At 44.1% G+C, this 14,649-nt stretch overlaps 1 protein-coding gene across 2 annotated transcripts in view; it reads left to right on the forward strand.

The window, feature by feature from the left end:
- Window positions 1-7,537: 7,537 nt before the first annotated feature.
- epha10 (EPH receptor A10) overlaps window positions 7,538-14,649 on the forward strand; it is a 111,564-nt gene continuing 104,452 nt past the window's right edge. For both annotated transcript variants that reach the window (XM_086136032.1, XM_086136031.1), the window contains exon 1: window positions 7,538-7,719. In XM_086136032.1, the coding sequence (XP_085992158.1) occupies window positions 7,641-7,719 (79 nt within the window). In that variant the 5' untranslated portion in view covers window positions 7,538-7,640. The remainder of the gene's footprint in view (window positions 7,720-14,649) is intronic.

A 14,649-nucleotide genomic window follows, 5' to 3' on the forward strand; every position in this document is an offset into this window, starting at 1 on the left:
AGAGTGACTTGAAATGACGCCATTATATTGTAGGGCAAAAAAAAGAAAAAATGCCGCCAAGAAGCACACCACTTCGTGGAGAATTCTTGGAGCTGTCACCTTTCCCCGAAGCTGATCTATCCGACTCGGGAGAGACAGATTGCGGGCGGGCCAAGCACTTCCTGATTTCTGCTCAGCTGCAGCTATCTCGGGCCACCATCTCGGCTGACACCGTCGGCTGCCGCCCCATCCTGTAATCGCATCAGAGAGCGAGCGGAGGGAATGACAAATCATATTACAAGCACTGACTCAGTGCAGTTTTTTTTTCTTTGTGTCATCTTGCTACTGTTCTCTGTCTTTGTCCAAATCCCTCTGAATGAAGATTCATGTTTTGGCCCGTGGCAGGAGAGGTAATGTGATATCGAGGCAGATTGTAAGTGGGGGTGGGAGGGGGGGCAATGTTGGTGTGTTAAGTATATGCTGTTCAGAGAACATAAAGACCTACCAGGGCTCTTGGTATATTTAAAATCTTGTCGTCCCATCAGGTTAGACTTGGAAAAACATGACTTTGAACGCAACATGGGGGCTGCTGCTTTAGTCACAGTGAATCATTCATTTCCCGATCCGCTTTATCCTCACAAGGGTCGCGGGGGGTGCTAGAGCCCATCCCAGCCGTCTTTGGACAGTAGGCGGGGGACACCCTGAACCGGTTGCCAGCCAATCGCAGGGCTCACAGAGACAACCATTCACGCTCACACTCACACCTAGGGACAATTTAGAGCAGTTGTGTCAAATTCATTTTTGTCGCGGGCCATTTTAGAGTTACGTCTTCCCTCGGAGGGCCATGACAACAGAAACCGAATTAATGTTTCATCTTCACATCATGTTACAGTCATACCTCGGTTTTTGACCATAATCCGTTCCAGAAGGCTGTTCGAAAACCGATTTGTTCGAAAACCGAAACCACGCTCTTTAAAAAAAAAAAAAAAATCTTTATTGAACATGTCTGTTCACAATGGAACGCCACAACGAGGAAGCAATTTGTTCGAGAATCGAAATTCGGTTGTCATCCGAGGCATAAAAAACTCGAAATTTTGGGTCGAAAACTGATTTGGTCGAGAACAGAGACGTTTGAAAACCGAGGTTTGACTGTATTACTTCTCCACCAAAAAATCGATGGCTTCCTAGTTTTGAAGTCAGTCAACAGTGTAGCAAAATTATAACTAAATCTCAACATTATTTATGACACATGGCAATTTGGTATTTCGGTACAGATTTTAGCAAGCATCATGGAAGTTGACACCAGAGATTTGCTTTAGCAGGCCACATAAAATGACATGGCGGGCCGAATCTGGCCCCCGAACCTTGAGTTTGACACCTGTGATTTAGAGTGTTCAATCATGTTTTTGGAATGTGTGAGGAAACCGGAGTACCCGGAGAAAACCCACGCAAGCCCGGGGAGAATATGCAAACTCCACACAGGGAGGCTGGAGCTGGAATTGAACCCGGTACCTCTCTCAGTGAATCATTTAAAAAAATATTCTGTGATGCGTCAGTGCACCAGAAAGACGCAATCAATGTTCCTCACATGTTTAATACAATTCTTATCGGGGCTCATAGTCGCCAGCAGTTTCGCGTTTTGTCCTTCGTCGTTATTGCGTGCTTAGAGAGGTGTGTTATGGGCCATTTTCCCGTTGAAGAACTTGGACCCACGGCCTCGGTTTATTGGTCTATTTCCTTTTTTTTATTTTTATTTTTTTTTTTTAGAGAATGCCTCTTGATCATCAGAAAGAGGAAGGCTGCCTTATTCCGAGAAACAATGCCGCCGTAATTTAAGCAGCACTGACAATGGCCCCTCAATTAAGCCAATCAACTCTAATTTATCCATAATAGCAATGCAACATAATAAGTGAAATTTGATGCAGATTTTGCTCCAAAAGTGGGAGGCAGCCCACTTCATTGGAAATTTAAGCAGCCATCGAATGGAAGCTTCTGTAGTAGTTACACATGTCATGTAAACCAGTCGTGGAAAGCTTTTGGGACCACATGAAATTGATAATTTGACCAGACAAAGTCGCCGGTTGTGCATAACCGACATGCGGTGCCTTGCTATCCTATTTTGTAGCTCGTCCTTTGGAGACCACTCACTGTCTTCTCTGAGAGAGCCTGTAAACAACAACAGTATGTGGAATGATATTTCCATCCTCCTTTTGAGGAAACAATTACATCACGTTGCTTATTTTCTTCTCCCAAACAACTTTAAAATGTGATTTCTTTTAGCTTTGGATCAATTGGATGGGTAAAGCAGAATGGCTACAAAGTGAGGGTTTTTTTTCTTTTTCTTTTTTTTTTTGTAAACAAAACGGAAGCGCTAACATTCGACAGCTTTAAACAAGACCCCCCCCCCCAAAATGAAAAAAATGATTCATCTGTGACCGTCGTCCCAATCCGATTTCATGCAGCATAGTATTACATATTTAATGGCAACAGAGGGTAGAGAGAGTTCAGAGGAAAGTTTGAGGAACATTTTTTTTCATTCACTCGCCTGGAGAGATCCCAAAGTGAGGGACCCCAATAGGAGAACATGAATATTCCACTCTGGATTTGCATACGCTTAGCTCTTCATCTTTTGGCCTGCTCACCTTAATCACGTTTTGCTAATCTCACAGACAGCTTGCCGTCCTCTCGCTAGAACAAATGTCATCATGGTGGTGTTTGCTCCTCTCTTCCGCTCGTCACAGGCTCCATAAGCAGTAGCCCTAATCAATTATGTAAATAAGCGCCGTTGTCCCAACAAAATTGGGCCTCGTCAGCGCGCACGCTTGACGTTGACAGGCGGAGCTAAAGGATGTTGACGTTCCCTCTTTTGCATTGTGCACTTGCAAATAGCGGAACGATTCAACCCGGCCATGCATATAAGGAAGTACTTGACTCGTTCCGGAACAGTAACTCAGCAAATGTCTTAAAATGATTGACGGACAGCTCATACGGTATTGAAGAATCTGCTCTTGGATCAGAAATAAAAATCTGTCTACTATATGTAGCATGTATTTGAACTCATTCAGTAAGAGCCATTTACAGACCCTTTTTTATTTTACTCCAAGTCTTGGAAAAAGAAGAAAAATGTAGATAAATAAGTGCCTGAGAATGAACAGATGGCGTCTGAAAAGACATCTAAGTACGTCTTTGGGAGAGAACGAGTGAAAGAAGATGGAATTTGAACACAACAAATCAAATGTTCATCCATGTGACTTTTTTTATGCTTTTGCCGGCCATGCAATTTTGGTTGTACATTTGTATGGCCTCAGCGGCGCCCTCTTAACAACCCGTGCTGTATCAACCATGCAACTTGGCTACGGTGGCCCCAGAAATGAAATCGATATGAGTCTCAAATTGGTTAGCTACAACCCAGGCAAGAATTTGTATGAAATTGTACTTGACCTTTATTTATGGATGATACAGCCATACTCCAAACACAACATTGGTGGTCCAATCTGGGCACAGCTAACTGCAGGTCATGAACAGTGAGACTTGCCATTCCTGTTTTTGCTCTATTTATAGTTGGCCTCTCAGTAACCTGATATCGGCCAACAATTCAGCTACTTCTCGGGGCCCCCCGTGGAGGAATTCGTCTCCTCCGAGATGATGATCCAAATGCTAATATGTGATTCTTAAGACCCTCAAGTAGAATCTCTTCCTACATTTGTTCCATCAATTTGTTTCAATGCTTTTCTTACGCTTATTGTCTCGACTCCAGATTTCCCCCTAATGATGTTTTGCGGACTTATCGAGAGTGCACGAAAGAATGATTCATATCTGCTGAGGTTCATTATGTGGAGTGTTAGGAGGGTTGGAGAGTCGATTACTCCTCATGTCTCTATGACTACGGAGAACAGAGAATTATACGGCATAATTGCAACACAAGAGATAATATTAAACTTACTTTGATTTGAGCATCCCTAATTTAATCAAAGCACCATGTGCCCCTGTGTTCGGGTAGCTGCTTAATTACATAGTGTGAAAGACATGCCTCACATTGTGCTCGTGACATTGTGTTTTTCACGGTGAGGCCAGGCTACGGCACGGTGTGCCGTAAGACCAGCCCCCCCCCCCCCCCCCCCACAAAAAGACAAGAAGCTTCATTTGTGTGCGGCGGTAAAAAAAACCCCCAAAAAAAAACTCCAAAGTCAAACACCCCCTAAACTTTGCACGGTTTGGGAGCTCAACTCAATGCCTCAATCGTTAAACAGGAAATCGAACCGTCATCACGCCTTATGTCACTCAAAAAAAAAAACTGCAAGCAAAAAAACAGCTGTAAGTGCATTTAAAGGACGTGCACCGTTTTATCGAGCGCAATTTCAGAAATTTATATGACCTCGATGGACACTCTTGTAACCCACAACTAATTTTGTCACCAGGGCTCATTAGCAGTAATTTCCCCGTTGGCTCTTTACCGTTTTATCGGCATTTCTCAAATGTGATGAATGTGAACAAATAAACTCAACTTTGAAACCGCCGTCGTGACTTTCACATGGTAGGTGACACGCCTGTATCAAATCTACAATTGCGATTCAGAATCCAAAGCCGTGCGTAAAAGTTATGCACTCATTTGTGCTAATCACGTGAAATAAACGTTGCAAGAAATCCATGGTGTGAAAACGACCGATGCCTTTGACAGCGATTCATCTCATAAAGCCAATGAGAATTTACCGCAAACCCAGCGGACTAAAGCAGTGAAGTGACGCCCGCTCTCCTGTGCCAATTTAAATCGCTCTTCTTTCCATATTTGTCGCACGAGCGTGTTTGTGTGTGTGCGCTATAAGTGGACTGAACGGTATATACAGTCTATATAGCTCTTTCAAAAGGCACATTAAACACCTCTTTACCACTCGCGGTTTAATGGGTCCCCGCTTGGGAATAACGACTATGGTGCAATTCATCTGGGACTTGTATCCAACTGTTATGAAACACCCGCTCAAGGCATCATCTGCTTTACCAATGCCTTCGTTTCCGTTCAACTTCTCATCACCTCACATTTCCTCCCACCAAAGCTCCTGTAATGTTCCGGACAGCGGACGCGGCATATTCCATAAATGCTCGGGATGGATGGCTCAATGGTACAAACCAATCCCAACCAAGTGTCTGTCGAATGAATATGAGGCTGTGAGAAAAAAAAAATGAGAGGGTCCTTTCGCCTCTGCACAACTAAGTTAGAGGACTGCGTTCATCAGCGTCCACGCACCCGCCCACTGGGGTCGCTCAGTCAGGCTGAGGGGCCCATCATCTGCGCATGAGTGCCAGCTGATATTTCGAATGTGAGCTCGATAGAGTAGATAGAAAAGCGATCCATCGGTGCTGGGGTGACAACCTTAATAATGGACTGTGCTGTTGCTTAGGAAGCAAAAATGGAGGAGAACTGCCTATTTGCCAATTAAAAAAATATATATACATTTTTTTTTGGATGTGCATGTGCTCAGCTTTTAGGGGTTTTGTTTGAAAAGGAGTTTATTAATAGACTTTTATTTATTCCACTCATAGGCCGGTGGCCAAACATGTGCAAAATGCTCGTAAATGGCAGCTGCAGAAGAAGATTTTATAATTGTATTATTTCTAATGGTCCAGGTTTGGAGGATGAGTTGTGTGAGTAATCAATTCAGGGCAGAGTTGTGCGCTGTTTTTTAAAAAATTTTTTAGTTGGGTCGGCATGACAGCGAGAGACGGAGTGGCCGACCTGGAAGCGTAGCCACATGATGCAAACCCTTGCAACAGCATTTTCTTCTCTATCTCTTTAACTGTCTCGTTGCTCCGATTCTCACGAGGCACGAGGAAAGCTGAGAGAGATGCTCAATAATATTTGCTCGCTGGGGAGAATCTGCTAAACATGTCTCCTCACTTCAAGTAGCATTCGGTCAATATTCACTTGAGGAAGGGAGAAGTCGCGCAACAGTCGTGATAGACTCCGAGATTGTGTTGTTGATTGGCAAAGTTCATTTGAAAATGCAAATGTAAATCATTGAGAAGCAAAGTACAACCCCCCCCCCCCTCAAATCTAATTAAATTCCATTCCCATTTTTTGGGAGTAGTGTACATATAATACACGAAGCAGACACACAAGTCCACCATTGGCGTAAGGCGAAAGAGCCTCCAGATTTTCTTTTTTCAATCAGGATGAGCAGTTGGTCAGGTCACCTGAGAAACGGTGTATGATATTGAAAGACCCAAAACACCCGGCAGTGTCAGGAACGTCACCACAGATGTGTCCCGGTTTCATCGTTCCTCATCACCGTGCAAATACTGTCGATCACAGGTGTCAAACTCGAGGTCCTGGGGCCAGATCTGGCCCGCCACATTATTTCATGTGCCCCGTGAAAGCAAATCAAACATGTCAACTTCTGCCACAATTGCTAAAATCTGGACCAACATTTCAACTTCTCATATGTAATAAATAAGAGAGATATTGTAACCATTTTCCTGTTACCAAACCTCTCATTACAGTAACTTAAACTCATTCACTCCCAAAGACGTTTTTAAACGTCTTTTCAGACTTGGTCCAGAATTGGATGGTACTGAATGAGTTAAACAATCGTTGAATCAACCATGATTCTTGACCTCTTTAAATACTTTCACAGTCATAACGGTCACTTCAATGTGGTCCACTACAAAATTGAATTTGACACCCATGCTGTAGACCAAGCACAAGAAAAATGTCCACAAGCTGGTTTTGGCCACAGAAAAGCTTTTTTTTTGTGCAGGCAGATTTTATTTAAACCCCCATCCAAGTGAAAACACAGCGGTTGTATTTTGATTGACGTTTGTTGGTTAGCAAGACACAAACATCGGCTCAGAAAATGGCAGGGGCTGACAATCGTAAAAATCTGTTCAATATTTTCTAACCGAAAATATTGAACAGATTTTCTTCAATATTTTCTAGAACTGATCGTAAAAATCTGTTCAATATTTTCTAGAGCAGATTTTTACGATTGTCAGCCCCGCCATTTTCTGAGCCGATGTTTGTGCCTTGCTAACCAACAAACGTCAATCAAAATACAACCTCGGTGTTTTCACTTGGATGGAGGTGAAAATAAAATCTGCCTGCAAATAAAAATAAAAGTAAACTTTGCTAGTCGTGAAACTCTTTTCTGTTTGGGTGCCAAGGAATAAATACATTTCTTTTGTTGAAAATGCCGCATGTATAAAGAGAGGCTAATTACAAATCTATTTTTTTTTTGTCCGCTACTTAAATGATCTCTAGTTCTAGTTCTCAGTTTGTGTTAATTTAGATCCTTCATTGGTTTTCTATAGCTCCTCCATTTTCCTGATGAGTGCATTTCAGCGGCACTGGAGAGAAATCATGCTGCGGAGGACTCAAGTATAGTGGGAACACCTGGCGCAAGCGTTTCCCTTTGCCGTCCTGTGATTGGTCGAAGCTCCCGCACGCTCGGCTTCAGTCCTTTCGTCATTGTGCCTCTTATCTGTCAGTCTCCCCTTGAAGTCCCTCCCCCCGAGGTATGAAATAAGCCATGCGCCTGCCACATAGGAGCACTGTTTGCCCAGACGGCTTCCGCTCCGAGCAGCCCGGGAGTGCGCCTCTGCTGCGGAGCTTTACGCGCGGGCAGACTGGACAGAGATGACAAGAGCCCCGCGGAACTGGCCAGACAAACATGGATCTGCGTAAGACGATGATTACGGTGCTTTGGATTTTATTGCTGAACCTGGTGGAAGACTCTCACGCGGAGGAAGGTGTGTAGAAATATATTTCATTGATTCATTTGGGAGCTCCAAACTGGTGTTTTTGCAACGTGTTGAGCAACAGACAGATGCCCGCTTGTTCTTTGGAGAAAGCAGGTGCATCCACTCTAAATGTTGAGCAATTAAGATGCGATCCGAAACAATGCCTTTTCTTTTTTTTTTTTTAGAAAATGCCATTTGTGGACAAGAGTCTAAAACGCAGCTTTTACGCATTTGTGCTGTGTGCGCTCAAAGCGTTTCAGCCTCACTAGCGACTGGAATGAGTTTGTTGCTGACAGTTTTAACATTGGCAGAAAGACCAGAGCAAGCAAATATATTGGGCGCATCAAAACACGATGCTGTTTAACATGTTTCAATTGTAATGGATGCTTTTTTTTTTTTGGACATTGCAATTGATTAAAATGCAAAATCTGGTTCCTTCAAGCAAAAAAATAAAAATAAAAATCAATTGCACGGTTTGATTTGGTCACCGCATCTTTGTGCAACTGGTTTCTTTGTCTTCTCACCGGCCGATGCTGCATTGGCTGCTCTTGTTTGTCCTTGTTTATTCCCTATTGAAATACTTTGGGGCACTTTTTCCCCCCAGTGTGGTATCGTGGTTGCCCGAAACTGCGGTGGTTCCAATTTGCTGCAATTTAGCACTTCGTTATGATGGAACAAGATTCGGTTCAGGCAGATATGAGATTGGGCTGTGGTGTCTGGGATAGTTAAAAGAAGTATTTTGCAGAAGACTGCTCAGGTCTGCCCAAACATATTCCGCAGTGCAAAAAGAAAAAAAAAGCTATTTGAAATTACTCTTAGGGATGTTGCAGTGCTTGAGATGGTCTTGCAAAGCCAACAAGGTGATTCTAGCCAGTTCAAAGAATGACGGGGGGGGGGCATGATGGCTTCAGTTAAAATGGGTTAAAAATGTTCCCTTATTTATATTACATTTTTAATAGAAAGCCGTGATGTGCACTTTCAATCTAATTCATTTTATTTTTGAAGCTTTTGAAATTATATTCCGTTGCATTGAGCTAAATTTGAATAAATTGTGTCTCGACACTTGTGCATGCCCCGGATGACAGACTTTCTGAGTCTAAGGCCATCGATTAAGATCCAACACAAGCACAGAGCTGTATCAAAATGATTGAACAAATTCAATCACTGACGAATTGATTTGAGATGCCACTAGTAATTAACTTAACAATATGTTTGTGGTTTGCCGTTTTTTGCAAGTGCTGTATGTGGAGCAAGCACCTCCCAGTAAGATGCAATTTGACCAACTGAACTCACAATCACACGGCTGTGCGTCGTTTCTGATTTAAGACATCACGTTTGAATCTTCCTGGTATGGAATCGCATCCCATCATGCACGTCTCATATGGTGGCCCGTCAGTGCTCAACTCGGTGGCACAGATGCCATATTTGACACACTTACCCACGTCACGGCCCTTCACCATAAACTTTTTCCTAACGCGTATGCACGCAACTGTGGATATACTGTAATTCAGGCACGCTCTTAACACATACGGAACATGTTGTGCTCGCAAGCAAGACATTGAAGTCGCAATTTCCGAACTGCCGCCCGAAGGGCTCTCTTGGGCACGCAAGTGTGGAAACACACGTTGGGAAGAGCAATCAAACCGGCACTCTTCCACGCTGTTACGCACTCGCAACCAACATATGTTTGCACTTCAGTATGAGTAGTATGGAGCTTCACGGCGAACCTGATATAATTCTCTAGAGCACGGGTGTCAAACTCATTTTTGTCACGGGCCAGATTTTAGTTCGTTTCCCTTGGAGGGCCGTTATGACTGAAACCATATAAAGAAGTCAAGACGTTTATTCATGCTTACAGTATCACTCTTATTTATTACAAATGAGAATTTTAAATTTTGGTAGAGATTTTAGCAAGCATCATTAAAGTGGCCATCTTTGATTTGCTTTCGCGCGCCACATAAAATAATGTAGGTGCCAGATGCAGATCTGGCCCCCGGGCCTTGAGTTTGACACCAATGTTCTCGAGTGTCAACTGCTATTTCATAGAAAATCTTTATTTGGAGGTGAACACAAAGTTAGAAAGTTGCTCCGCAGATGAAGTGATTGGTTTGCAAAACTGCTCAGCGAGGAAAAGAAATTAACCCTTGCATAGCGCTTATATCCTCTTCTTGCTCCTCTGCATAGATACCCCCCCCCCCCCCAAAATGTAACCATTTCAAGACATTTTCCATTTGTTACACTTGGATCCTAGCTCTGCCTCATCTCTTACTCTCTTCGACATGCCCGCTGTATGATGTAAGGCCGAACCAACAAACGCAAACTAACACAGCCGAGGTGAAGCGTCGCAGGGCAAGCCGGGCGGCAATCATCGCCCCCAACACAGTCAATCCAGCCACTCCCCCTCCCTTTCAGGCTGCTTTTCCCATTCCTCACACCTCACCACTAACAGGCCTTGGCATCTCATCGGGCTCTCATTTACTTCCACATGCCGCCTTGCCTGCCCTCCACTCCGCTCCCCTCCCTCCCTCCATCCATCCACCCACCCATCCATCCACCCCTTCTGCACAAGGCGAGCGGGTTGCAGAACAATAAGCACACAGTGAGGGCAAGGATTGGCGAGATTGGGTCCGTGCTGTTCGTGTGACTGTTTTGTGACATGATTCCTCGGTTGTCATGTCGGAGTAATTTGAGGGATTTGACTGGGCTTTGCATGCACTGTTGTTCGCATGCAGTCTTATTATACAGTACGGATATGCGGCCCAATCCTCCCCCTGTCACGTGAATTCGGATGCTCATTTTCCACCAGGATGCATGTTGGGGCAGTGAAACATTAATTCCCACTAGAATGTTCGGTGATACTTGTGGACCTCCAGTTCCCTAGGATGAAAAACGATTTAAAATCGCCTTATTTTCCACACTACAAACCACTTCGGAGTATAAGGTGCACCTTTCAAGCTACGATAGTGGCTTGCAGTTCCCTTATGCCTCCACTAGGTGGAGCTGTGCCAAAGGGAATCCAATACAATACAGCTTTATTGACATAGAGCTTTCACAACCGCTGCAGCTGTAACGAAGCGCTTTACAGATCATTTCAAATAATACGCCCAAGAAATCCGAATATTGATCCATATATACGGCGCGTCGGATTATAAGGCACAGTGTCAGCTTTTGAGAAAAGTGAATACTTATTGGTGCGCCTTATAGTGCGGAAAATACGGTGTAATATAAAATAAAAAAAAAATATATATATATATATGTACTGTATATTGACTGTTTAAAGCACCTAAGATAAACTCGATCACTTCCTGAAAACTTTGGCCAAAGTCTGAAATGTTCGACTTTGCAGGCCTTCCATCCTATTTAAAAGAATTCCTCTCCTTTGAAGATGTAACAGGCAAAATCTTAAGACAACAAGGAATTGCTTGAGCCTCAGCTAAGTTTTCACTGTCGAATGTTGGTGCACAGGTGAGCCTGCAGCTCAGCCGTCCTTCCTTCTCGCAATGGGGACATCTCTGCTGAGGCGTATTTCCATAAGCCTCGCTATCTGCTCTCATCTGACAGAAATCATCCCACTGTGGGAATATTTTTAGCCCCGGAATATATGCATTTCTATCTTCCGTAGCACACGTGATGCACATACAACGGGGCGGGGGAAGAAAAAAAAACGGTAGGGAAATGAGAACCAAATCCGAGGTTGACTTTTTAATGTTTTTAATTTTTTTTTTTTGAATAACATCTCCTCATAGTAATACGCTGATTTCCAATAACCACACTTGTGCACCGAATTTCTGTTTTTAGTTACTTCCCAATATGCATGAGCCATCTCTTGTTTCTTGCCAGCAGCTTTGTAGATCACTTCACCCCCTTTAAAGGCAGGAGCAGTGGCACAATCCACAGTCACTGCAGTAATTGCTCAAATAATTTCAAAGATTCACACCTTACAACTGTATTTTCCGCACTAAAAGGCGCACCTAAAAGCCTTCCATTTTCTTCAAAGCTCACAGCGTGCCTTAAAATCCGATGCGCCTTGTGTGTGGTCATTTCGGTAATATATCAACCCCAAAATGGCTCCTTGCTTGAGACGTGCTGACAACGTAGTGTTCAAACTTAAGGCGATCGGTTTCGCAGTTGAACACGGAAATAGAGCAGCGATAAGAGAGTTCAACGTTAACCAGTCAATGTTATTACTTGTTGGATAAGTGAACTGTGTCGCTGCTTTATTATAAACTCATTCACTCCCAAAGACGTTTTTAAACGTCTTTTCAGACTTGGTCTAGCATTGGCTGGTACTGAATGAGTTAAATAAGTTTTACTGCCATCTGATCGTTATTTCTGTTGGTGTGTCCTTAAGCGCAGCTCCATCTAGTGGATGCATTGTAGATTGCGTATTATAAAGCGGTGCGCCCAATATATGAAAATAAATTACAAAATAGGCCATTTATTGAAGGTGCGCCTCATAATCCAGTGCGCCTTTTAGTGTGGAAAATACGTTGTCAAAATGGAGCCGTTTTGTTGAAGGGGATGCCGCATTTATGCTGACAATTTGTTTCTCTTGCCCCCTGAGTGGCAGAAACAGTTGTGTAAGTTGTGACATATCTTGCTCCATTTCGTTATAAATGCTAAGACTTGCACTTTCCCATATCAATGGGGACTAATTGTGATCCACGCAAGGTTGTTTTCACCCCGCCCCCCCCCCCCACCCTGGTCGGATGGACTGGATGTTAAGGACAAGACTTAACGCGTGTGGGTGCCTGGTTCGATAGAAGCGACCTCTTCGTGTGTGAAAGGTCAAAGCAATTTGTGCTGATGACAGGCATAGCAGGACGACGAGGCTCGTCAATACATCAGCGGACGGTTTGGCGTAAAAGGAAAGCGGACATTCAGTCAGAAATTAGGAAAAGGGCACAGGAAGGAGCTGCTGAGCTGTGGAAGCCAGGTGGGGGGTGGGGGGTAATCACGCCATGTGCATTCAGGGAATTGTAAGCTGCCACCTCTGCTTTTTGTCATTGCGCTTGTATGTTGCATGCAATCAAACAGTCCTGGTGTTCCTCCGAGTCAGTGCAGCCGGTCAGCCAGATCCTTATTTACTTCCAAGCCCGCCCTGACGACATCGGCCGAGACTGGATGGACTGACAAATTGCACGCGTGTCAAGTAGACGCTGTGTGACTATCGGAACCCAATAGGTTGGCTTTTGTTCTGGGTAAAGACTATAGCATCAGTGGGCGCTTATTGCTCGGGATTGGCAAGACCCAATCAAGCAGAGATGAGGGGACAAAAAAAATATGTGAGGGAGAGACAAAGGAAATCGAAACGGAATTTTGTCATCTGCAGCAAATATCTTCGCAAAGACTGTTTTGGACTTGGTGGTGGCCTGTTTATTATAATTATGATTACAATTAATCTCAGCATTTACTCACTTACCCACGTATGACTACATAATACATTCCTTTGATAATATTTTATTTTAAGGTCGTCGAAATAATAGTCAATTTAGCTCGACCCACTTGTGGCTCGATTAGTCTCTTTTCAAAAGAGCAAAATTGTCTTGCCGAGTGACCTTGCTAAATGAACTCGGAACTTGCTTGCGGATGGGCTATTAAGACGCAGCATGAGCTGTCACATTCTTTTTGAATCAGGGATGAGCTTTAAGGTGCGTGTGGGGGCGTGCGTGTACGTGCGCGCCTCTTTCCTGCAGATGAAAGCGGTCCGAGAAAAAAGTCGTACGATTACGCCTCGCGGCTGTTTGTCAATTGTAAAACAAAACGGTGCCTTATTCTAAATTCATGTTTGTATTTTTAACAAAGCCGGCGTCATGTTTTCTTTTTGAGTCTTCTCGCTTCAGTTTGGGTAAAAAGCAGGCGAGGTCATCCATCATGTTTGAACTCATTCACTCCCAAAGACGTTTTTAAACGTCTTTTCAGACTTGGTCCGGAATTGGCTGGTACTGAAAGTCTCCGGCCGCAGCGTGCGGTGTCTACACCCCCCGTAGTCCAGCCCTCTTTATGCAACAGTCACGCGAGCTGACGCGAGGAAGTTTTACTTGGTTCCAAACGTGATGCAAATACATTTTGGAAAGACGGCAAGGCTTCGTCTCCCGTATGCACTTTCAATAGGCGTGATCTCCCGGTATGCACAAGCCTGCCTTAGTTACTTTCTCTGAGACCGGGCGACCCGTGAAAGTGACCTCATAATGTACTTTTCATGTCCACCGATTCTCTTTTCGCATTTCTGAACTCGACACGTGTTAACACAACTTGCGAGCTCTGCTTGGGCAAGTCCTGATCAGACGGGCGAGAAGAAAGATGTCAAGCGTGTACTTTCCAGGATGTTCTTGTAGCTACCAATTTAATCCATAATTAAACCAGATTATTAGTATTTGTTTTGTTCATTTTTTTAGATAAGTCGATCAATCCAAATTTTTCCCCCAAATGTTTTTTTTCTGCAAATTCCAGTCACGTACCGGCGCCAGTTCTAAATACCCGCTCATAAAAGCTGAAGGAATTGGCCTCACTGTACTCTTGGAGGGGAGCACGTGCGTCCACTTGACTTGACGTTTTTCAATCCAAAGCAGCTGCCCAAGAGTTTTGTGTCGTCTTTGTTTTTGCTTGTAATCCCTCCTCCCTTCTCCACTGAGTAGCGGTAATGACTGTCATGCTGGGAAATGTGTCCGGCAGGCCCTCATAAACCATTACCCGCATGTCTCGGAAAGCCCATAAATCTTCCTGAAGGGTGTTTGACCTTTCAAACTCATTAACCAGCAGCCGGCGGAGCGGACAGACGCGAACGTATGCATAAGCTACAGCGCTTGCTCAATCTCGCACAATCACAAACGGCCAGGTAAAGTGCCAACGTGGTGACGTTTGTCTGAGTGGAAGCGTCGTCTTTACCGGCCTCCTCCTCCTCTTCCTCCTCCCCGTCACTCTCCTCTTCATCCCCTC

The sequence above is a fragment of the Hippocampus guttulatus genome, chromosome 18 (assembly GCF_054856545.1).
Source record: "Hippocampus guttulatus isolate MCC_2025c chromosome 18, RoL_Hgut_1.0, whole genome shotgun sequence".
Taxonomy (NCBI): Eukaryota; Metazoa; Chordata; class Actinopteri; order Syngnathiformes; family Syngnathidae; genus Hippocampus; species Hippocampus guttulatus.